The sequence below is a fragment of the Schistocerca gregaria genome, chromosome X (genome assembly GCF_023897955.1).
Source record: "Schistocerca gregaria isolate iqSchGreg1 chromosome X, iqSchGreg1.2, whole genome shotgun sequence".
Taxonomy (NCBI): Eukaryota; Metazoa; Arthropoda; class Insecta; order Orthoptera; family Acrididae; genus Schistocerca; species Schistocerca gregaria.
In genome coordinates this window covers 571,963,312-571,989,315 of record NC_064931.1, presented here as the reverse complement: position 1 = coordinate 571,989,315, position 26,004 = coordinate 571,963,312, and the positions used below count along the sequence as shown (strand labels likewise).

Here is a 26,004-nt window from a genome sequence, read left to right as displayed (position 1 = left end):
TGTTTCTGAAGGCTCTAATGAAAGCATTCCCCTACTGAGATGAATTTAATGCTCTACACCCAAAAATGAACTTCACTCACTAGATTACTAGTCCAGGCAGGGACCACAACTACATGGATTTATAAATCCAGCTTACAGATAATTGTATTGCATTTTACATTTACCGTAAACCTACCACAGGTGATTCATGCCTCCCCTAGCAACATAAGTTAAGTTTTTGTATCGCATTTTACATTTATCGTAAACCTACCACAGATGATGCATGCCTCCCCCACCTACGTAAGTTAAGTTTTTCAAATCTATGATCGACTGTCTGTGTGACATACACTAGGCCCAGCAGCTATCAACCACGAGCTAAGTAATGTGAATCACGTGGCTAAAAATAATGGCTATAACCTTAAATTAGTAGGTAAGCTGTTTTAAGACCAAATGGCAATAACAAATAAGAAAGTAGTAGTGAACCCCACAGTACCAAAGATGAAGTTCATTGTTCTTCCTTTTCTGGGGAACGTCTCATATCAATTTAAGACACTCTTCAAAAATTATGTCAGAATAACATTCACAACCCAGGATAAAATCCAACACCGCTACATACACAATGAATAGCTGTAATGCAATAAGTATGCTGCCTCAGGCATGTATAAACTGGGATATTATGAATGCCCAAAGCACTACTTAGGGCTGACAGAACGCTTAAATCTAATTTCCTTACTACGAATGGGGAGGTGAAGCAATTTTCTGCATTTGCAGAACATTTAAAAAAAGCTAGCTGTGTTACATCATCTTCAAATCTTGCACCAAGCTCCAACAGGCAAAAAGAGAAACTACATTACGGAAATTGAGATAGTAAAGAACTTGCATATATGTGAAGAGTTAGTCCTTAATGATCAGCTGATTACCAGAAACCAAACCTATTACGACTATGTGCTATTAGTTTTGAAAATGTTCATCTAAATAGCACCCTGTTTTAACTACAAATACTTAGCACTAGACATGTACCTTAAGAAGCATGCACAACCAATTTTTATAAATGTTTATCACTTAAATCCAGATTTAAACTTCCTTTTTTAAAAGTAAAGTTTGGAAGTAAGTATAGGTAGCTGCAGCAATTTCTCATAGTATGTTGGAAGTGATGGTCCCCACAGATGTGGCAAAAACAAATTTTGTTGTATATTAAAGTACGGTCTTTAGTAAATCTTTTAAACTTCCAGTAAAGCTCTACAGGACAGGACCATACCCTGATGAATACTATTTTCCTTTTCTTGCAGATATTCTGATAATGCCCCACATATCGATAAAAGTATTGTTTCCCTGCAACCAAGACTGTATTTCTTTTGAAATCAAACTTTAACATTACCAAAATAAAGTCAAAAATCAATAAGAAACATCAGAGATTAATGTTACAGACATGATAAAGTTATTACAATTGTGCCAAAGTTCAATGTGGACAAGAGGGAGAAGAAAATTGGCTGTCCTTTTCGAAATTTGCATTAAATGTAAATCTGAAAGACCTGGCAGAGATTTGAACCCAGTTAGTGCTGAATGTGAGGCCAGTATCTTACAGCTGTGCCACTTCACTATGTACTGTCCAGAAGAAGATACCTACAACAAAGCTAAACCACCAGTAAATGGAGAAAACAATTATGAAGTGGTCACTATGATACTATTCATAAACTACAGCAGCAAAATGCAAACATATTAACTTAGAAACAATGAAACACTGACATCATTAATTAGTTCCATATCTACTACACATGTGAAAAACAACACTAAACTCTTCTAACTAATTTTTATCAAAGACTTATGTCAAAGGAGGATACTAGCAATAAAACAAAAGTTATTTTACACAAATTAACTTTTCTCATACCATATAGTTCTCAGTTATTTCATCAAACAGTTTCAATCACAATATTATCCAAAAAATTTCAAGATTATGAAAGGCAACAAACAGCTAACAGGAAGAAAAACAAAATCACACAATTTTACAGGACTCACTCTGTTGATTATTAAATATAACTGCAAACTACATAACAACTTCATTTTATGTACAATTCTCTGGTTAGATTCAGTCATCAGAGATCAGCATCATCCAGTATTTAACCATAAATCATAACCGACATAATACTTGTGAAGCATCATAATTACTAGGAGCCAGATAATACAAGTGCTTAGGAGTGAGAGACGTGAGACACTGATTATTTGCTTAATTGTAAGGGCAATATCATTCAAGTATATATTTTTTGCTAACTGCTCGAGCACTGCAAAACACTGAAATAATACAGATTACAGTGATGATAACTAAAAACAAATTTGAAAAGATAAAAGTTGCTACACCCACGTTAGAAAATCACTATGAAGCACATATGCCAATATGAATTCAGAAACAAAACAACTTTTCATATGAACAATGTGTATTTGTGGATTTAGAGTATTCAAAATTGGTAAGGGCACTGTTAACAGAAAAAAACCATGTATATGACTGAGTAAACCACTTGGAAAGCTGCATCAAATTGTCAAAAAATTGAAGGAATAATTAAATCTACTAATCTCCGTGTACTTGATATTTCATATAAAAGCCATGGAGTAGTACTACGATACTGTAACCATCTACATGATAACTGCATTACACATTGGAGGTTTAATCATAACTATTATTTCATTCCATTACAAACAGCTTAGTGGCTCTCAGACAAGAAGCTTAGCTTAACTACGGGATACTCAACTATGGGATACAAGAATTCGGTCATTTTATTATTGAAAATATTCAAACTGACTTTACATTTATTGAAATTCTCACCTTTATCCACAGTTCTTGAAGTTTTTCCCAATTTTTCAAACATAAGCTGCTTTGTACATTTGTATGTTGAAATACTCCAGTTCTTTATACTTTCAATTTTTGATTGTTGGGCTTTTATGATTTGAGGATCGCCATTCTGCGTTGAATTCATAGATGGTGATGTCATTGATGCTGGGGCTGAAACAAATATTTAAGCATACAGGTAATACCCAAAGAATTCAATCAAAACAGGCTGCCAGCAGTAAACTGGAGGGGGTATCCACTTTCAATGATACACAAATGTTTAATGGGACTGATTAGGAAGGTTCACTGCATCATTGATGTTAGTTCTTTGATGACCAAGTTACATAAATTCAGATTTACACAAGCCAACGAGTGAACCAGCCAGCAGACTTTCCAACAGCACATAACTTAAGTGTTTAAACTAGACAAGATGTAAGTCAATTATTTTAAGTCAACATCTGTATTTTAATTATCATACAGTTTTAGATTCTGAAGTGTATATGTATGCATACAGATAAATAACCGTAAGCTCGACTCTACAAGACACACATTTTTGTTCCGGTAAGGAGGTGTACCAATATCTATCTCTCACCTTCAAAATGAGAATTCTCATGCAATACTTCAACATACTTTACAATAGTATGATTTTGATCAAAACTTTTGTTTCAAATAGTTTTTGTGATTGCATTCATAGTCTTGCTTTTTGGGTGGGGTGGGAGGAGAGAGACAACATTTTGTGTGTTTGCAGTAGGATTTAGTATGTTGCAGCTGATGTCTGCCGATTGGAGTGTTTCATGTTCAAATTTTTTTACATGACATGGGGATGTGAATTAAGAAACTGATATAATGAAAAACTAATGGCTAGTGGCATGAAATGAATGTATCCAAAGTGATTTAAAAATGAGAATGAGAAAATTCACAAGCACAGAAATGGAAACATCTCATTACACACCATGTACCTCTTACATACACTAACAAATGATGCAACATGAAGGAATTCTCCCAATGGGATGGAAATCTGTAGATGTACGTGCATGTACGGACAAACACTTGTTTCAGAAATAATGGATGATTTCCAGAATGAGATTTTCACTCTGCAGCGGAGTGTGCGCTGATATGAAACTTCCTGGCAGATTAAAACTGTGTGCCCGACCGAGACTCGAACTCGGGACCTTTGCCTTTCGCGGGCAAGTGCTCTACCAACTGAGCTACCGAAGCACGACTCACACCCGGTACTCACAGCTTTACTTCTGCCAGTATCCGTCTCCTACCTTCCAAACCCTCCAAACTCTCCTGAGTTCGAGTCTCGGTTGGGCACACAGTTTTAATCTGCCAGGAAGTTTCATATCAGCGCACACTCCGCTGCAGAGTGAAAATCTCATTCTGGAAACATCCCCCAGGCTGTGGCCAAGCCATGTCTCCACAGTATCCTTTCTTTCAGGAGTGCTAGTTCTGCATGTTTCGCAGAAGAGCTTCTGTAAAGTTTGGAAGGTAGGAGACGGATACTGGCAGAAGTAAAGCTGTGAGTACCGGGCGTGAGTCGTGCTTCGGTAGCTCAGTTGGTAGAGCACTTGCCCGCGAAAGGCAAAGGTCCCGAGTTCGAGTCTCAGTCGGGCACACAGTTTTAATCTGCCAGGAAGTTTCATATCAGCGCACACTCTGCTGCAGAGTGAAAATCTCATTCTGGAAACATCCCCCAGGCTGTGGCCAAGCCATGTCTCCACAGTATCCTTTCTTTCAGGAGTGCTAGTTCTGCATGTTTCGCAGAAGAGCTTCTGTAAAGTTTGGAAGGTAGGAGACGGATACTGGCAGAAGTAAAGCTGTGAGTACCGGGCGTGAGTCGTGCTTCGGTAGCTCAGTTGGTAGAGCACTTGCCCGCGAAAGGCAAAGGTCCCGAGTTCGAGTCTCGGTCGGGCACACAGTTTTAATCTGCCAGGAAGTTTCATATCAGCGCACACTCCGCTGCAGAGTGAAAATCTCATTCTGGAAACATCCCCCAGGCTGTGGCCAAGCCATGTCTCCACAGTATCCTTTCTTTCAGGAGTGCTAGTTCTGCATGTTTCGCAGAAGAGCTTCTGTAAAGTTTGGAAGGTAGGAGACGGATACTGGCAGAAGTAAAGCTGTGAGAACCGGGCGTGAGTCGTGCTTCGGTAGCTCAGTTGGTAGAGCACTTGCCCGCGAAAGGCAAAGGTCCCGAGTTCGAGTCTCGGTCGGGCACACAGTTTTAATCTGCCAGGAAGTTTCAATGGATGATTTACTCAACAGAAAGAGTCTCACAAACTGAGCAAGTCAATAATGTGTTGGTCCACCTCTGGCTCACATGCAAGCAGTTATCCAGTTTAGTGCTGACTGATAAGGGTTGCTGGATGTCCCCCCTGAGGAATATTGTGTCAAATGCTGTGCAACTGGTGTGCTTGATTGTCAAAATCCCAAGATGGTTGATGGACCATGCCCATAATGCTTCATATGTTCTCAACTGGAGAGTGATCCAGCAACCTAGATCGCCAAGGTAGAGTTTGGTAAGCACAAAGACAAACAGTAGAAACTATCGCCATGTGTGGGAGGGCATTAGCTTGCTGAAATGCAAGCCTAGGATGGTTTGGCATGAAAGGCAACAAAACGAGGTGTAGAATAGCATCGATATATCGCTGTGCTGTAAGGGTGCCATGGGTGATGAGCAAAGGGGTCCTGCCATGAAAACAAATGGCACCCTAGACCACCAATCCTGGCTGGAGGGTCGTGTGGTGGGCGACAGTCAGGTCAGCATTCCACAGCTACCCAGGGCATCTCCAGATGCATCTTTGGGCTCGAATCTCATTGACTGGAGTAGAATTGCCTTCACCGACGAGTTCCGCTTTGAACTGAGCCTTAATGACCAGCCAAGACATGTCAGGACAGTGGTGAGATACCAAACTGACTATCACCTGCCATATGGCCTGACAACCAGGAGTGATAGTCTAGGGTGCCATTTCTTTTCATAGCAGGATCCCTTTGTTCGTCATCTGCTACACCCTTACAACACAATGGTAGTTGACGATATTCTATGCATCATTTTGTTGCCCATCATGGCCAGAAATTCTGGGCTTACAGTTCAGCAATATAATGCCAACCCGCACACAGCGAGAATTTCTACTGCTCGTCTTTGTGCTTGTCAAACCCTACCTTAGCCAGCAAGTTTGCTGACTCTCTTCCCAATTGAGATCGCTTGGAACATTATGGGCAGGGCCCGTCAACCAGCTCATGATTTTGACAGTCTAACATGCCAAATAAATAAAATTTGGCACAATATTCCTCAGGAAGAATTAAACAACTCTGTCAATCACTGCAAAGCCAAATAACTGCTTACATAAAGGCCAGAGGTGGACCAACACATTACTGACTTGCTCAATTTCTGCAGATCTTTCTCTTGAATAAAACATTCAAATTTTTTGGAATTATAATCATTTGTCTATACCTGTACATCACATCTACCAATTTCCATTCCATTCAGATAATTTCTTTGAGGTGTTTTTTGAGTGTATAATGGGACAAAGAAGACATATGTTGGTATCACAACTATCTACCAATTTTCATTCTTTAACTGATCTCAATGTCAATTTTCAATCCAGAAATCACCTGAGTATCTAAACTGATGTCTTATACAGATAACAGAACAAGATATAAGCACTTTAAGATATTGTTAAAGAGCACTATTTTTTAATGAAAAGTTCTGCGTAATCCAGGTTTTTTGCTGTAGCATTTGTTAGCTTCACCAGCTCTCAACCAAACAGTCATATTCTGACCTAGCCTGGGCTTCAGGCTTTGCTTCAGGTCAATCTGTTGCATGAATTCATACTTACATAAATAAATGATCTTTTTTCAACCAACTGTCAAGATCCATTTCTTAATGGTCAACAAATATTATTCACACTGGACTGAAGCATTTTACTTGCTGTGGCGAATTTATACTGCATTAAAATTTTGCAGTAATTTAATATTCAGTCATGGACATCAGCATTTTCTTGGGCCATGCAATTTTGGTAACGTCATTTGAACATATGGTCAAGGTCACAGCTTCCATTCCAGCTTGAACAACAATAGTACTGTCTGTCTTTTGGCATGTATCCTGATTCCAGTTACAGTTCAGTACATAGTTCTAATCTTTCAAGAATGCAGCATATATATTTTTAATTTTATTTTATATGTACCTTAAATCATGTTGATATAATGTCTGTATATAATATGTCGTACATGTCAATTGTTTAACTGAGCTACCTTCATGCCCAACAGATGATAGGCAAGTTTACAAGTACATAAAAATTAGAAGGCAGTTAAAATTTGATTTTATGTATGATAATGAAAACAGGTTAAAACTGTGTCAGAACAGGACTGCTTCAGGCAGTGTTCGACTTGTTCACACATCTGACCAGGCTTCAGACTTCAATTCAAAACATAGTAACTCCTCTCTCCTACTTTTCTAAACTCCTGGGGGGCTCTCCAGTATATCCTGATGGGCGAACATCTTTGGGAGAAGGGATATTCTGATTGATCAGTATTTATTTACACCATTTAACTTCGGAACATGAACATTTTTATAAGGAAGAAAATTGTGCAAAAGTCTATATGAGGAGGGTCAACAAAAAGTCTAAGTTAGTGCTTTTGTGCATGAACAGAGCAAAACATGAATGTCCATAGATGGTATTTAAGGCACAGACGATGAACCCTAAAAATAAAAGGGACACCTATTAACAAAGTTTTGGAGCTTACACTATAATCAATATTTCAGTCAGTGATTTGGTTTTTATTAGTGACATAAATTGAAAATGCTATAATAGTTTCTCTTTAGTAGCCCGAGTTTGTCAAATCTATTTCTTATGTGATTGATTTCAGATTAACAAGAAATTCATTCTCAGGCCTATTTAAGAAAAGTGAACTTCTACAACTTACGAAACCAAACCATCTAATCCTCATTATCAAATAAATCATCAGCTTAGGAGCTAAAGAGCTTCCACATGTCACAGGAACTAAAGATGGCCCCCAAGTCAAGGAGCTACTACAAAGTTGACTTTCTGTAATATGACTGTGGAAAATTAACAAAATAATCATCCTTCGAAGTGATCTTATGGTGTTGACAGTTCTTGCACAGTGTGAGAATGATGGCAATTCATTGACACTGGCAGCCAATGAGCATCACTGGATTTAATTATTTCTTTCAGCAGAAAATAAGAGTTGATTACATTTGTTTTTACATGGACATCACCAGAATAACTTTTAATGATATGACTGTTGAGAATTTTAAGACTGTTTACTGATTTTGATATTTCTTTGGTGACTTCAAAAACTGGGATGTCAGACAGACTGGCCAGAAGCGAAGTCTGAGGAAAAGGCTAGGTCAGAATATGACCATTTGGTTGAAAGCTGGTGAAGCTAACAAATGCTACAGCAAAAGACCTGGTTGTGGTGACAGACTGATCTTTCGCTTAGGCCAAGCTCTAGGTTACGTTGAAATGTGATAATCTGATTGAGTTGGTGAAGCCAACAAATCTCAACACAAAAATAAGATTATCATATATACTGATATGTCATGTAGTTCAAGCTATACATTCACCATACCAATAATAACCTCCCCCCCCCCCCCCCCCTCCCCATATACGTAATTTTCCAGTGCAATCTGTCAATCGCAAATGTACTTTATTTCAACTATAGTGAACTTAAATTTCTTAGATAAGGTTTCAGAACTGATTCATTGTACATCTAAATCAGCTGCATAGGAAAACAATGGTGATACCAGATGGTTAAATAAAATTGTTATTGGCACAGAGGTTGTGGTTTTCCCTTTGACATAAATATACAATAATTCTGAAGTACCATATATAAATAATTTCTTGCAGAATGCCCTTTAAGCAACTGGACATCCTGATCAAAGCTTTGCTATTAATTTACTGCCTCCTGAATTTTGGTTGTTAACCAGAACCATCTTTTGGAAATAGTGTTAACTTTAAACAGAAATAATAACGAGTTGCACTCTTCATGAATTGTCTACTCTGACAATGAATGGAAAATTTTGAATGTATAAAAATTTTTGACTGGAGAGAGAGAGAGAGAGAGAGAGAGAGAGAGAGAGAGAGAGAGAGAGAGAGAGAGAGAGAGAGAGGGGGGGAGGAGGGGGGGAGGGAGATAGTTATTGGTATGTCCTGTAGAACATAATTGTGACCTCTCACTATGATGGAGCAGTTAGATATAGAGTTATAGAACATATTGTCAGCAAAAAATATGCCAACATGCTGACCAATTCTTGTATTATTGATGAGATATGATCTCAGTTTTTATCTGAGGGTAATTCTTTGGTCAACTTAATTCTTTAGGTCACCAGATAGGTGGTCACAGCTTTTGGTAAAGAGGAATATTTTGTATCTGATACTAGTACTCACCTTTGACCAGTAACATAACATTAATGGCTGCTGTGATGTCACATTTTGGTGCATATTTTAACAGTCTGTTTATTAGCTGGTGAAGCCAACAAATGCAAAGAAACACCCTGGTTGTGGTGACAGACTGATTTTTAGTTTAGCACGGTTGGAAAAGAAAGCAGTAATGATTATGATGTTATTGTTGCCATGTTGTTTACGAAATTTGTCACGCACACCATTTTGGGGTGGGTTGGGAGGAGTCTATGTGGGATTGGGTTCTGATTAGGCATAGGAAACTTGTTTGCATTGGCACAGATGATAGCAGCAAGTATCCATGGTGGAAGATAAAAAATGCATAAAAGAAGTAAAAATATGTGGGTAAAATTCACAACAGGCACAAGACGGATAAAGTATGGGGAAAAAGATGAAACATGAGGGAGTATGGCCAATAGTGAAAACTACCTAAAACTGATGTAAAAATGCAATGACATCAGAGAGAAAAATAAATAAAAAGACAATAATAATGTGCTGGAGGTTGTTGGGTGGATATGTGTGAAAAGAGAGTGGACAGCAGGTGTACATTGATTAAGTGAGATTAGTATGTGCATGCTGGAATAATGGGAGAAAGTGGGAGGTGGCGGTAACGTCAACGTTCTATGTTCTATGTTCAGTTGGCACAGGTAGGTACACAAAACAACACACATACATACACGATACTAAGTGAGGAAGTATAACTAATTTGAAGATATGGAAGTAATTATATAGGCAGAAAGAATGTGATTATGGGCTGCTGCACGAACATTCTGCGCAGTCACATAGTCGATGTATTGTGTGCAGAATAGATTGTTGATACAGCATGGTTCGTAAGTCAGAGTGTGTGTGGTTTGGAAGGCGACAGAAAAGAAGAACAGAAAAGGAGATACACTGATTAAGGTAATGCATTAGAGAATAGGAACAAAGGAAAACAGTATTGGGTTGTGGGATGGAAAAAAAAAATCCATTAGGCAGAATCAAACAATGGACAGTCTTGGATGGAATAACAACAATATTATTAAAATTATAGACAGCTAGACACCAAACAGAGGGAAAATTGAGGTGTAGGAAGGCATAACAAAAATACTGTTATGCACTTAAGCTTTTGGCCAAAAGGCCTTCTTCCAAAATAGAAAACACACACACACAAACACACCTGACACACAAATGGCCATTGTTTCCAGCTGGAGACAGTGGTCATGTGTACCTGAGTTGTGTGAATGTGAATATGTGTGTGTGTGTGTGTGTGTGTGTTGTGTGTGTGTGTGTGTGTGTGTGTGTTTTTCTACTCTGGGGTCTTTTGACAAAAAGCTTAAATGTAAAGAGGTCTTTTTGTTGTGCCTGTCTGCGACTCAACATCTCCTCCATATGGCGAACAGCAATCTACCCTTCTCATAATACTGTTATAATTCCATCCAGAACTTTTTCATTGTTTGATTTTCCCCTTTATCCAAAGATTTTGTGGTTGAAAATCTCACTCACTACTGTGCCTCACTAAGAATGAGTGATGGATGGTGTAAATCTCCCTCCAGGAAGGAAGATGGTGTTTAACGTCCCGTCTACACTCACTGAGGTCAATATAGACAGAGCATAAGCTCAGATTGTTTCAAGGATAAGAAAGGAAATCTGCAGTGTCCTGTTAAAGGAATTATCCTTGCATTTGCCTGGAGTGATTTAAGAAAATCATGGAAAACCTAAATCTGGTTGGATGGACACAGATTTGAATATCTGAACCATCGTCGTCCTGAATCCTAGTGTAATGTGCTCATGACTCTGCTTGGTATCTCCCTCTAGTATTATATTTATGAATGTTACCATTGCGTTCAAGCTGTGATTGGCTATTGATACATTTCATACAGGAGTAAATGAACTGTGGGAGTGTCGTCAGTATGCACAAATGTTTAAACTGCATTCCAGAGCAGATACCACATATTATCCTTAACGTAGACGTTAGAGGTTTAAAGAGATGTCACAGACAACTTCTGGTTTATTTTCTTATTAATATCAAAATCCAAGAATTTATAATATTTTGTTTCATTTATGGATTTATTCTGATGCATTATTTCCGATACTATGAACCCTATGTATAGTGTTTTATCTAAATTTAGTGAAAGTCCACTGGCAGAAAACTAGTGATTAATTTCTGAGAAATTATTCACATTTTAGTGTTGAAGTTACTCCATTAGACTATTACAATACTTCCATCATCAGCAAAGGAAACTATTTCTGCTATTTGCATAGATAATTAAATATAATTCATATATAAAAACAATAAGAGCACACTCAATATTAATTCCTGTGGCACACTGATACTGAGTATTCCCATTCTGACGATGTTTCACCATGAAAACCCTTCAAGCTTTTTAACTGCAACACTCTGTATCCTTTTAGTTACATAGAATGAAAACCGGTTACCAGCTGAATCTCAGATTCCATAACATTTGTAGTTACTGGGAGAATGCTGTGAGCTGCACAATCAAATGCTCTTGAAAGGTCAAAGAAAATACAGCCAATATTTTGCCACTTAAATTTCGTGAAATCTGTTTCATGAATTTAAAAATAGCATGTTCTATTGAGAGATCATTTTGAAACCTAAATTCAGGCTGACAACGCATGATATCATATTTTGAGGCAGGTGTGTCTCCATGTTTGATGTAAGCATACATTAAAGACTTGTGTATGTAGATAAGAAATAGAATAAGTGCTGCTGCATGATCCAAGGAATATGAACATGGATCAAACCACCTCACTTCAAGGGAGGAATCATGTCACAAGCAACCACTATGTTTCTGTGAAGACAAATTATACGTGTACCACCAAATTGAAAAACTCCTCTGTACTGCAATGTGTGAATATCATTCTCTTTATGTTCTTGTTTATAATGGTGAGAGACAACACATCTCGTTTTGTAAGTATTATGACACATACGACAAAGCACATGTGAATGCACATTTAACGATGTTTCGCAAATCATTAGGTAACATTCAGTATCTGACACGAAATCATGATGATGATTTTGACAGATAGCTAATGTCATCTGTAATTAACACCACACGATGTTTATGTTTACAAACATTGAGTGTCGTGATGTAACTAATACTCGAAGGAAGGAATAAAATATTCTTAAAAATGAGGGAATAAAGTTCAAATAATCGTTGGTGATATTTACCTGCAGTCTGACTTAGAGGTAATGATGTCGGGTGTTGGATAAAGCCCATACGCTGCGGTGTCGGGGGAGCTGTTCCTGAGTGTACAGCTGTATTGCTATCATTCATCACCGGCGTATCCTTCAGCATTTCGTGTATATTCCGCTCCATTGGTGGGCTCTCACGCATCTGATTTGTAGGCATAACAGCCTGTGACATTTCAACGGAGTCTTATTTTCTTCAATGAACGTTATGAAGAAATTTACAAAGAACTATAAAAAAATAATTATAAATGAATATACGATCAAGGCTGATGATAACTGTCTAAGATACAAGCAATGGAATTGCCACGGCGTATAAACTGTCACAAAAACCTCTTAATGTCATTAGTAAAAAATGGCACATAATTCCAGCCCGTTTCGTACGTAGTTTAACCTATACGTCATTCTCTCCGGTTAGTTACTATAATATTTGAGTCAAGTATATTAAAAAATCACAAACCAAAAACCGAACTCAATAATTTTAAATAAGTTTCTGCAATTCAAAATGAACTACAAAACAAACTGCTTACAAACGCTTAGCCCCTCTACCAACCAATATGACGTCACACCACGCAGTTTTGCATGAGCAGTACTGCTCTGCAGATGACGGTAGTCGATGTGCCAATAGAAAACTAAATATTGTGAAAATGTAGACGTCGCAGAATTGTGTGCACCAGGAACAAATGCAACTTTATCTCAATTAAACAAAAGTAACGAGGAAATATCCTGACATTTAATTTAAACTAAAGGAAAATAAAACTTACAACACTTTAATGAATCTTAAATTACCTGTAATGCTTCGAAAATCACGTAATAAACGAATTTTTGGGGCAATTTGGTCAAATTAATTTCCTGCAGAGAAAAAGGAAACAATTAAGGCGGTCTCTTTTTTTAAGATAATATGAAGTAATTTAACAATGGTAATATCTTTGAATACACGTGTAGGAAATGATAAGGAAACAGGAAGTGTTTACTATTAGAAATGTCTACACTCGTTGGTGTTTAGTTGTTTGTTTTGAAAGTTGTTTCGCGTAATTGTGTCCTAAATTTGATTTGGATTGAACTTCGTACATTCCAGACAAACTATGGCAACGTACATAAAAACTTTGAGCCTATCTACAGTTAAGAACATTTCTGGGAAAGCTCCTATAAGGGTAAAAACAGCTTCTTGAATTTTTTTGGCACATTTGATTTGTATTTATGGACAAGGTGTTGGACTTAAATACGGAAACACCGCGAGAAATGCATGCTTTAACATAAATGCAGATGCTGGCGAAACCTGCGGGCTGTTTTGTTGTATTGCATGATTCAGATGCGGAAACACCGCTTGAAATGCATGCTTGAATATAAATACAGATGCTGACGAAGCCTGCCGGTTGTTCTGTTATATTCCATGATTCAGTGTTTGCCCCCGATGGTGATGCTGTGTTTCAAGGCGACAGTGTCCCTGTTTAAACAGCTCACATTGCGCAGGACTGGGTTTGTGAACACGAGGGTGAATTATCACATCTTCCCCTGGCACCACAGTCACCAGATCTCAATATTATTAAGCCTTTGTGTTCTACTTTGGAAAGGACCGTGCGTAATCACAATCTACGTCTACTATCGCTCCCGAACTTGACGCTATTTTGGAAGAATGGCATACGATTCCTTTGAAAACGTACAGGGCATGTATTTATCCATCCCTGGACGACTGGAAGCAGTTTTGGATTCCAGTATTTTCCCTATACCGTATTAAGACGTGGTAATGTGTTGTGTGTATGGTGTTTCCATATTTTTGTCCATCCACTGTAGTCATATGCATGCTTAAAGTGTAGGTAACTTCAGAGTTTTCCAGTGAATTTTTATGTACAAACGGACCGAACTGCTGACCGGCAATCTTCCCGTAGATTTGGCAAGAGGTTGTACTTCACCACTCCCCCCCCCCCCCCCCCCCCCCCTCCCAGGGTAACTTATAATGCTTGATTCGATTTCCTTTTTCAGTGGCGTAAGTAAAATTATTTATCCGTCAGACCATTCTGCCCAACAGTATCAGACATCACAGAAATAAGAAATACACGTATAAAACCTATACAAAGTAGGTGAGGATAGGGAAGGAAGTCGGCCATGGCCTTATCAATGGGTCCATCCCAGCAGTCACAGTAGCAGCTTGGGAAAACCCAAGCCAAGATGGCCAGACGGGCTAGGAACCCCTCTTCTCCCAAACATGAGAACACTGCAGTAACGCTGTCGTAGCCAACTTGCTTGGTGTGTGGTTGGAAAAGAAACCCTATATATTGGTGCTTTTCATGGTTAGTGAGATGAATGGCAGTTAACGTTAAATGTAAGAAGATGTATTTAATGCAGATGAGTAGGAAAAATTAAGCCATAGTGTTTGACTGCAGCATTAGTAGTGGCCTACTTGATACAGTCACGTCTTTTAAATATCTGTGTGTAATGTTGCAAAACGATATAAAATGGAATGAGCATATGAGGAGAGTGGTAGGGAGGGCAAAAAGTCAACTTCGGTTTAATGGGAGAATTTTTGAAAAATGTGGTTTGTCTGTAAAGGAAACCATATACAGGACATTAGTGCAACCTAGTCTTGAGCACTGCTTAAGTGTTTGCAGTCCACAAGAAGTTGAATTAAAGCAAGACATCGATGCAGTTCAGAGACTGGTAACTAAATTTATTACCGGTAGGTTCAAACAACACACACCTGTTATGGAGATGCTTTGGAGACTCAAATGGGAATCACTCTAGGGAAGGCAACAATCTTTTTGAGGAACAATACTGAGAAAATTTAGAGAACCAGCATTTGAAGCTGATTGCACAACAATCCTACTGCCAACAACATACATTTCCCCTAAGAACAGCGAAGATAAGATATGAGAAATTAGGACTCATATGAAGGAATATATCCAGTTTTTTTTTTTTTTTTTTTTTTTTTCATTACTACACCTATGAGTGGAGCAGGAAGGGAAACAATCGGTATCCTCCTCACGCACTGTACTGTGGCTTGCGGAGTATGTATGTAGATGTAGATCATCTGCAGAAACTTTGGCTCCCTACACTCAGCTGGAGAAGCAGTATCCTCATCTGGTGTGTACCATCAACAGGGCACCCTTTAGGAAACCCTCTCCCCAGAAGTCTGTAGTCCAGCAGCTGGACAGCAACCAGTGGCTGAAGGAGCTGTGGACTGTGGGTCCCAGGACTGACCCCTCATCTCTGTTTGCTATGCCAATGATGGATAAGCCCTCACAAGATTCTCAAGTGTGAAAAGTAGTGAAAGAGAAAAATAAGAAATCATGGAAGAAAGCTACTCCTGTGACTCCAGAGGTGCCATACCCCTCCAAACTGCCCCATTCTGAATCAGTGTTCATTGTTGTTTTCATCCCCTTTGTTACAGACAGTGACCCTGGGGCATGACCTATCCTTCTGGTCCTACATGCTTAACTAGAATACTTTTAACAGGATAATTCAATGCAGTGAGAATGGATATTATTTAGACTGGATATTATTTTTGCTTGCCAGAACTAAAACCACTAATTTCTTCTGTTTCTGCAATCTGTGTTGCCCTCCAAGAAACTCATTTCACTGACGACCATTCTTCAACCTTTTGAGTTTGCCTTGTGTTCCGTCAGAACCATACTGACCCCAAGAGAGCATCTGGAGTAGTTTGTACATTGGTTCACACAGATATTGTCAGTGAGTGGATTCCCCTTGATACCATATTGGAAGCATGAGAGTCTGAATGACCCCAGCTATCATCATTTGTAACATTTAATTACCTTCAGGCTGGGGACTGACACACTTTTAGAGAACCAACTTAATCCAATAAATTCTCTCCCCCTCTTCTCCTTCTCTTCAAAGAGCCGACTGTCAATTGTGAAGCATTGCTATCACCTTCGTTCCCTCAGCATCAGATTGCGTTAACAATGTTGTAGGGTATGTCTCCAGTGTGATCACTCACTGCCTCTGGAGCTGCTGTTCCCCATTCTGCAGACCTGTTCCACTGTGGACCATTGCTGTGGTGGACCAAAGACATTGCAATAGCTATTCAAAATCTTCAAAGGGCCCTGCAACGACTCAAGCAACATCCCCCTCAGACCACGCTCATTACTATTAAGTGGCTTCATGCCAAGGGTCACTGTCTACTTAAATGAAGTTAGAAGGAATACTGGGAGTGCTACATCTCCTCCTTGAAAATTTATTCCTTTTCAACCCAGGTGTGGACCAAGATCCATAGTCTTCTGGGTGAGCAAAGGCCATCAACTGTTCTGGGTCTCTTCTTTCATAGGGCTATTTCTACCAGTTCATCAGTTCTTGTTTGAACACCTTGTGACCCACTTTCCAACAATGTGTGCAGCTGGCTACTTTTTGAATGCATGAAAGGCATGTTGAAGACATCTTTACCCCCATAATACTAAATTATATAGGCTAATGAACCTTTCACTGATTAGGAACTGTTCCATGCTCTTGATTTGTGACACGAAATGGCCCCAGGTCTTGATTTGGTTCATAATCAGATGGTCCACTGTCTGAAAGGCTCTGTTTACTTAGGGTCTTCAACCACACTTGGATATAAAATGTTTTCTTCTCATAATGGCGAAATAATATCATTGTACTAATCCATAAATCAGGCAAAAACTGCATGTCCATCAACAGATTCTAACTGATTAACCTCACCAACATACTCAGCATACTGTTTGAAAGGGTGGTAGCATGACGATTATGCTGTGTTCTTGAATTTCAAGGGCTTTTGTCTCCCTAAAAGTATGGTTTCCAAGAGGAACAATCCACAGCCAACTATCTTGTAAGGATGGAATCAGCAATCTTGATGGGCTTTTTCTAAACATCAACACCTCATTGTAGTTTGTCTTGACCTACGTAAGAGATAAAACAGTGCTTGCCGACATCACGTTTAACTTAGCGTCCATGACTGTGGCTTTTGAAGCTTTCTACCAATTTTTATTCATCACTTTTTATCTCATTGGTTGTTTCAGGATAGAATAGGTACATTACTCAGCTCCCCATGGGTCCAAGAGAATGGTGTCGTGCAGCACCACATACTGAATGTTACTCTCTTCCTCATCACCATTGATGGGAAAGTGACCTCTATCCAACCAGTGGTGCTGTATGTTGATGACTTTAGCATTTGGTCTAGTTCCCATTCTGCAGTCTGGGCAGAATGCCAATTTCAAGGTACCCTCTGAAGGGCATCCACTGGCACACTTTCTATTGTCTTCCAGTTCTTACCCATGAATACGCAGGTCATTCATTTTTGTCATCGTACCATTTTCCATCTTGACACAGATCTCTACTTGGATACCCAGCACTTGAACTTTGTTGTAAAGTCCCAATTTTTGTGGCTCCTTTTTTGATAAAAAGTTGATGTGGCTGCTCCATATTTGTCAACTAAAGACTAGCAGTATTCGAAAGTAGAGCGCACTACTGTCCTCCATATTTACCATACCCTCTTCTTGTCCTGATTGGACTATGGTTGCCAGATTTCCGGCTCAGTGACACTTTTTGCTTTGAAATTATTTTTACCCTGTCCATCATAGTGGAGTAAGATGTAACTGGTGGCTTCTGGACTCCTCCCGTAGCCAGTCTCCTTGACAAAGTGGAGATCTTCTCTCTTCAATTTGGATGGTATCAACTCTTGCACATTCATGCAATCACCATCCAGCGGTTTCCTAATCAACCAACTTACAAATTCTTTTTGCATAAAAGGGGCATCGACTCCAGATACCTTCCCTCAGGTGGGATTACAGTTAGAATGTGCCTCAAAGCCCTCTGATGGCACCTCTGCCTAACTCCCTCAGAATGTGCTGTCTGTGTTTTCCTACTCACCCACCTGCCCTACAACACCCTCCCACCTTGATCAGTATCCAGACCATGAATTAGGATGAATCTAATTCAAGGACATAAATTTTTATGCACATGACTTTCTTGTGTCTGCCTGTATGTTCCTATCAGTTTTTCAGGAGTATGAGGCTGCTATCATTATTTACACTGACTACTATAAAACCATGGGTAGGATGGGATATGCTTTTACATCCTCACTGATCAGAAACAACATTTGTTGGTGGGAATATGTAGTGTTTTTAAAGCAGAGCTGATAGTCTTTAGCAGAGTCTTACATTTTATTAAACAGACCTCAATCGCTTTTTAATTTGGAGTGACTCAATGAGCTGTTTCCAGGCTATTTACCTATGTTATTCTTGTCACCCTGTAATGTCTATTATTCATGACCTCCTCTGTGACCAGAGTCATACTGCCTGTTCATTTCCTTTCTCTGGGTACCATGTCATATGGGTACCCCATGGAATGAACTAGTGAATATTTTGATAGAGAAGTGATTACTCACCCAACATTCATTTTGACAATCCTAGGTGCATACTTATGGGTGCAAATAAGACCCCTCCTTATTCGGAGATGGAACATCTGATGGGCCGCTGTGCTCTGTGACAAACTCCACAATAGTACTGCTGCACTGGTCTCTTGTTAGATTCCTGGACTGTTCATACCAGATTAACCCATAGTTTTATTGTTTGTAATGAGCCAGCACTACAGTGTGGTTCCAGAGCCTTAGCGACAGTGTCTCACATCCTGATAGAATGCTCATCCTCCTGGCTCTTCATGCTAACCGTGGTGTCTGCAGATTCTTTGCTTATAATTTTGGCAGACTACTCACAGAAAACTTGAACTGGTTCTCCATTTTCTATGTGAAAATGATTTTTATTCTCAGATATAACTTCAAACTACTTTCTAGTTCAGTTTGGACCATCTCCCCAACACATGCTGGGTTTGGGAGATCCTCAACCCTACCTTCTCTGTCAGCTGCCTTGGTCAACCCTATTGTACTGTGTTTTAATTGCATTTATATGTGGTTAGCCTCTTTTTTGGCTACACTGTATTTTCCATTGTAGGGGTATCACTCCCATGTGTAATGGGTGTAATTTCTCTGTAACACTTTCACTGGAATTGATCTAGGTTGGGTAAACTGTGGGAGGAACAGTCTCCATTGGATTAGAGCCACAGGAAGCACCTGCCTGAGCCCCCACCCACCTCCAGACATGTTTATTTCTCTCACCTTATTTTATTATTGTTGATCCAACTGATGCCCATTACGTTTTTAGCTGTCTGTTTTATTAATCTCCCAGCCAAAAGGCGTTCTTTATCCCGTGACTCTCTTTTCCCATAATCCAGTTGGCAGGGGTCAGATGCAGCTGGGGTTCCTCTCACCACAGGTGAACCATGGGGAGGACCCCTTGTTTGCTCTGACTTATGTACTAGACAGAGTGATTACTTTTACTTCTCTTTAAACTGTTTCTCATCTCTGGAATCAATGTTGCATTGATTGCCTCGATGTTACCACTCCTACATACTTCCATAATTTAGTCACATTTCTGGCTGGCATCAGTAACTCCAGATGAAATATCTCTTGACCGATGGACTGAAGACCTTGCTGTTCAGTACCTTAAGGCCTAACCATGAGGCCGATGAAAACTTTGTGATTTTTCATGCTGCCACCTTGCTGGAAACCTGAAAACGGCATTCACTAGTATTACTCTTCGGAAAAGTTTACATTCACTTATAAATGAAGCAATGTTTCTGAAAGCAAGCACTTCGATCTATTTGATACATCCCTGTCAGCAGTTGGGCAACTATTGCAAAATTGTATGTAGTATAGACACGTAACATGAGAACCCATCACTGCTATACATTACACCTCAAGAGAGAAGTCCCAGTTAAGTTGTCCCCCCTTTGTACTCCAGTTCTGAAGGTAACAATTATTTTTAAAATATTGTAACTCTAATAGCTGCTTTGTGTATTACACCACACAATGTGTGTAGTTGATGAATTTGTTACTCATGATGTAAAAGTCACATGTGCAATCTGCTGGGTTCCAGAAAATATGAGCATTCAGAGAAATAGGGCCTATATTAACAGATTTTGCAGTCAAGAAAGTATGTGTGGAAAATCCTGTGGCTTGATGTGCAGTGTATTGAAACTTAACAAAATTGTTGAAGAAGTGATGAGTTAAAGAGTCAGTGGGAAGAATGGCATCTGCAAGTTACATACTTTAAACTGTAGTTGGTGAGACCAAATACTTGTGTCAGTGTACCTCCTTCCTAATTATCAGCCAAAATGATTTCATTCCCCAGCTGTGAATAAGGTACAGCTGCCATCAAACCAAAGGTTAGTTTGAACACCACAGTGCTGTATTAGGCTGGATCCTATTGGAGGTGGTATGCTGTTGCCTTCCTCTGATCTGTGAACTGACTTACTCAGCCAGTTACAGGAGGACCTACAGTTTAACCCAGACTCCATGCCACAGTGCAACTCAACATTTTTCACATTAGCTAACATTGCCAGAGGTGAAAGAAGTGATTAGTGACATAAACTTTGGATCTGTAGTTATTACTGACCCACCAAGCCAAATGTGTTGACACATACACTGATGAGCCAAAACATTATGATCACCTGCCTAATAGTTTGTTTGCCCATCTTTGGAATGAAATACATCACTGAATATGCGTATCAGGGACCCGGCAGTTTACTGAGATTTGTGGAGGTATGTGGAATTAGATGTCTACACACAGGTCATGTAATTCGCATAAATAAAGGACCGTTGATTTGCGTATGAGGTGATGGTGCCCGATAGCGACCCAGAGGGGTTCTTTGGAACTTAACATTTTGCGAATTTGATTGCTGAGGCATCAACATGAGTTCTCTATAATGCTCCTCAAACCACTGAAGTACAGTTCTGGCTCCGAGATATGGACAGTTATACTGCAGAAAGATAACATCGCTGTCAGGTAAGACATCAAGCATGAAGTGATGCAGATTGATTGCAGCTTTCAGTGTGTCTTCGATTACTACCACAGGTCCCATGCAAGTGTAGGAAAATGTCTCCCATAGTGTAATACTGCTCTCATCACCCTGCATCCATGGTGTGCTGCATGTTTTGAGCTGCCGTTCATTTCAGTGATGGCATTTGTGAAGACAACCATCAACTTAGTGATTCTTCCAAAGATCTGACAAGTTTCCATTGATCAACAGTCGAATCCCAGAGAATATGGATGACCCATGACGTCGTCAATATGGTGGAAATGGCTATTGTAAGCGTCTCCAATATGGCGCCTATGATATCACTACATACACACGGCAACAAACACGAAAATACTTATAAATAAGGCAATAACATCTCCCTCCAAAAATACAATCAAACTAACAGGACAACCGCGGGCAATCGGGGGTTTTAGGGAGGCGACAAGCTAAAAAAAAAAAACCACTCAATCCCAAAATACACAAGATGAACAAAAAAATAATTACAAAATCTGCACGAATCAGACACTTTCCTTGACCTATATAGGTCAACGGCAGCTGAAGATACCAAAACACCAACATGTACAGCAAAAACTATGGAAATTGGAATCAGACATTTCCCTTGACCAAAACACCTATACCTACATATAAAAATACAAAAATTGGAATTGGTCATTTCCCTTGTCCTATATAGGTCAACTATAACTACTGTTACGAAAAAACCAACACCTACATCTATGAAAAACAGAACCACAACACATCAAAAATTGAAAACTCAAACATCCCTAGCTAAATTAAAACACATTCAATACACAATAAATCACAAAACATTACAACTCGAGAAAAATAGACCCAAAAAAACAAGCACTTTACCACCAACAAATTTCGGCCCGCCATCCTAAAAACACACACACACACACACACACACACACACACACACACACACACACACACACAGAGAGAGAGAGAGAGAGAGAGAGAGAGAGAGAGAGAGATAAACACACCATCAAACACAATGACATCTACAAACACAACCAACTCAAACTCCACGTCGTAATGGCATCTCGCACCACAACACCCTTACGTCATGGGTCAAAGCAGACGAGTGGAATCGGACGCTTCCGTTGACCCAAATCCCACTGGTCTAGTGCCCACTCCAGTTACAATTGATGAAGTCGTTGGGTCAGTGTGGGAAGACGTGTGGGGTGATCTGCTGCGGAGCTCTATGTCCATAATGTACAATGAATGATGTTCTCCAAAACACTTGTGCGTGTGTGCACCAGCATTATGTTCTTTTGGCAGAAATGCAACAGATCACCATCATCCTACTTTACAGAGCAGACAAGTCTATGAACCCCCTGTTCTGTGAAGAGTCGTGGACGTCCAACTTTTTAGCACCTAGTGCTGGTTTCACTATTTTTATCTACCTTTTAGTAATTGATATTATTATTTATTTTAAACTGACTGCTTGTAACTCATTTCTATAGACAGTAGATGTACAGATATGCAAATTTCCAGGTTATTCAGTGTTCCATTGTGGAAAAAATAAAGCATTTATAGGACATATTCTACTGGTGTTCAGTAGATGGCAGGATGTGTTCAAAACAAAACTATCAGAAATGGTCAATTTGTTAGAAATGTTGTACGTTGAGCTGGATTGTTGTTTGACAAGGTTTCTATGGGCAGGTAAGTTGCAACTAAGAGAAAGTTACAGAAGATTATTTGCATACTCTGACACAAACTGCCTGAGTAAAATGAAATTATAGCATCTTATTTTAGGAACACTGAGTATTAGTCTCTGTTGACATGTCTCTATTGACATCATGAGTGCTGCCATCATCTGTCACCTCATGTAAGGAAATAAAATTTGAATGTGCCGTGTCAATGCCATCACAGATAACACAAACAGTTTAATACTGTTGCAGCAATACTGTTTTTACTGTAATTTTTAACATATTGAGAGTGAAAAGTTGCATCTTTACTACTAGACTGTTTATTGGTACAGTAAAACAAGCACAGCTTAAGGTAGTGTCAAGGCTGGAAACCAGATAACCCTGTCAGTTCATGTTGCTGAGAAATCCCAGCAGTGTTGAATTTTAGTCCATTCCAGGTTCCTTCAGAAGGCTCTCTACACCTTCAGAGGTATGAACATGGTGAACATGGGGCCCTGAGCAATCCCTTTCTCATGCTGCAATTCCACCTCCTATGATTATATACAGGGTGGGGCAAATAAAATTGACCTGGATAACAGATTTCTGGGGTACAAACAAACACAGTAGTGGAAAGAAAATACAGTAATAACCTGACTATAGTAAATGTTCAAAGTGACTACCATTCATCTCTTGGCACTTTTGGGCCCTGGTCAGCAATTTGCTTAAGATGGATCTAAGCTGGAGTGCTGGAATTGCTTCAGTCTCATCCAAACTGTTCTATTGCACTTCTTGAAGTCTGTGATGATTAATAAGAGATTTTCCTGGTGGATCGAATCCAAACATTTGCCATCACTGTTCCATTGTGGATTTAGACAGACCAGGTCTGCTATTGGTCACTTTTTGCTGCTTGAATATACCATCAGACATGCCTTTTGGCTCATCGACACATTATCAAAGTATTCCTTCACTAAAAAGAGGCTTACAGCACTATGTGGAGCTACCACACCTAAACTACATTGCACAAAGGCTTCTTCTACATATATATATATATATATACTCCGCTAGCCACCAAGCGGTGTGTGGCGGAGGGCACTATTCACGCCAAAGTCATATTTCCCCCCTCCCCCTCTGTTCCACTCGTGGATTGTGCGAGGGAAAAATGACTGTCTGAACGTCTCAGTACAAGATCTAATTTCCCTTATCTTTGAATGGTGATAATTGCGCAATTTGAAAGTTGGTGTTAATAATATATGCTCTACATCCTCTGCGAAGACCGGATTTTGGAATTTAGTGAGCAGCCCCTTCTTCTCTGTGTGCTTGTCCTTAAATAATTTAGGTTAAGTATTGTGTAAGCTTAGGGACTAATGACCTTAGCAGTTAAGTCCCATAAGATTTCACACACATTTCAACATTTCAGCAGCCCCTTATGTTTAGTGCGTTGTCTATCTGCAAGTGACTCTAAGACTGGTTGAACTAAAGTATTATAAGCAATTTCCTTTGTTGAAGGACTGCATCACTTCAGGATTCTACCAATAAACTGAAATCTAAAGTTCGCCTTACCCGTTACTTATGTAATCTGATCGTTCCATTTCTTGGGCCACTTGCTAGCTTTCATACCAAACTTCATATTTCGTAGTTTCTTTCACATTGACTCAACCATTGGTAGCCTATGTAAAGAACAGAACAGAGTACCACATAGTTATATTTTAAGTAGTACTCTTTTCACCATTGGAATAAATGAAATTGTATTACCACAGGACCTAATGTCTGAAAATTATGGGTACTGTATTTCATAGAAAAATCCCAGCTTATCCACTTCTGCTGATGGGAGGTCTGTTGTTTGCCCATATCCAAAATTATACTTAAATCACCAAACATTGGCAGGTGTTGACAGTCCTCAGTTCTTGATCTTACTGCTTGATAATTAGCTAATGACTCCCAAATGGTCTTTAGTATTTGGTGCTTGAAAGTCCATACTATTTTTTTCAATTTCCCTGGTTTTGTTAGTGGTATAAGGCTAACACCATTGTGACAGCAGCATTTATCGAATTTGGTAGCCAAGAGCTGTTATTCATTGTATGTGCTAGGTTATAAACCGTGCCTTCCGTTGTGAAAATTTTTGTGCGCACTTGGATGATCACATGTGTTGGAAGTTAGCATGATCTATACTACATGTTTGGAGTTGAGGAAAGGACCTGTATGATTGGCATGCACTTTCTCCCAAGGTTCTTACAGTCTTTGCCACTGAAAAAAATGGTTGTGATATGGGGTTAATTAGGTTTGAGTTAAGGACAGTCCTGAGAGACAGCTCATGATTGAGAAACACCTGGTCTTACAAGGTTTATGATGGTTGTGCCAGGCCACTGACATGGACACTGACTAGAGGCGTCAAAATTTCCTGAAGCATCAATACATTGACCATTTGATAAATCACTTGAGTGTTAGCAATGCTGCGTTGTATTGGAAGTGAAATATAGATATTTTCATTACAAGGTGTTTGGAAATTCCCATTACAAACTTCCAGGATCTGTAGAGGGGAGTGAGTACATAATACTTTGAATAGGAACCCATGTATGGAAACACATCATTTCCATTCTATGATAGTTTCAACACAGATGTGTAACTCATCCACTTCTGATTGAAGAATTGAATTTGGCATGGCACATTAGGAAACATAACAAAATGCCCACTTATCATTTAAGCACATTTGTTTGTGTCATCACTTAAACATTTTGTGTTTATGTTATTCCAAAATGAAAAAAATTCCAGCATTCTATATGTACAGAACGTAAAGTTTAAGTGTTAATACAAATATATGTGCTTAAGTGATAAATGGATGTTTCGTTATTGTTTCCCTTCGAATTGTTACCTTATAATTGTGTTGCGTCATGTGTAATTCAATCCCTCAAGTAGAAGTGGATGAGTTAAACATCTGAATTGAAACACTCGTAGAACAGAAATGGTACATTTCTGGACAGGGTTTCCTGTTCAAAATATTATATACTATCTCCCCTCTACAAGCCCTAGAATTTTTTAATGGGAATTTCTGAACACTCTGTATGTCAAAAACAGGATTCTTATATAAAATACAGTGTTAGTTTTGAAACAGGAATATGTTGTTGATCA

The 26,004-nt window shown here is 39.1% G+C and overlaps 2 protein-coding genes across 5 annotated transcripts in view; one reads left to right on the top strand and one right to left on the bottom strand.

The window, feature by feature from the left end:
* The window catches only part of LOC126297816 (arfaptin-2), a 64,074-nt gene extending 51,032 nt beyond the window's left edge, over positions 1 to 13,042 (bottom strand). The window contains exons 1-3 of one of the 4 annotated variants that reach the window (XM_049989045.1): positions 12,963 to 13,042; positions 12,392 to 12,578; positions 2,798 to 2,974 (exon numbers count right to left, since the gene is read on the bottom strand). In XM_049989045.1, the coding sequence (XP_049845002.1) occupies positions 2,798 to 2,974; positions 12,392 to 12,572 (358 nt within the window). In that variant the 5' untranslated portion in view covers positions 12,573 to 12,578; positions 12,963 to 13,042. Of the gene's footprint in view, positions 1 to 2,797; positions 2,975 to 12,391; positions 12,641 to 12,742 lie in introns of all 4 variants that reach the window. The other 3 variants (XM_049989043.1, XM_049989044.1, XM_049989042.1) reach the window with 3 other exon arrangements.
* Positions 13,043 to 13,346: 304 nt separating this feature from the next.
* The window catches only part of LOC126298754 (lipoamide acyltransferase component of branched-chain alpha-keto acid dehydrogenase complex, mitochondrial), a 97,434-nt gene continuing 84,776 nt past the window's right edge, over positions 13,347 to 26,004 (top strand). The window contains exon 1 of the mRNA XM_049990200.1: positions 13,347 to 13,563. Within this exon, the coding sequence (XP_049846157.1) occupies positions 13,495 to 13,563 (69 nt within the window). The 5' untranslated portion in view covers positions 13,347 to 13,494. The remainder of the gene's footprint in view (positions 13,564 to 26,004) is intronic.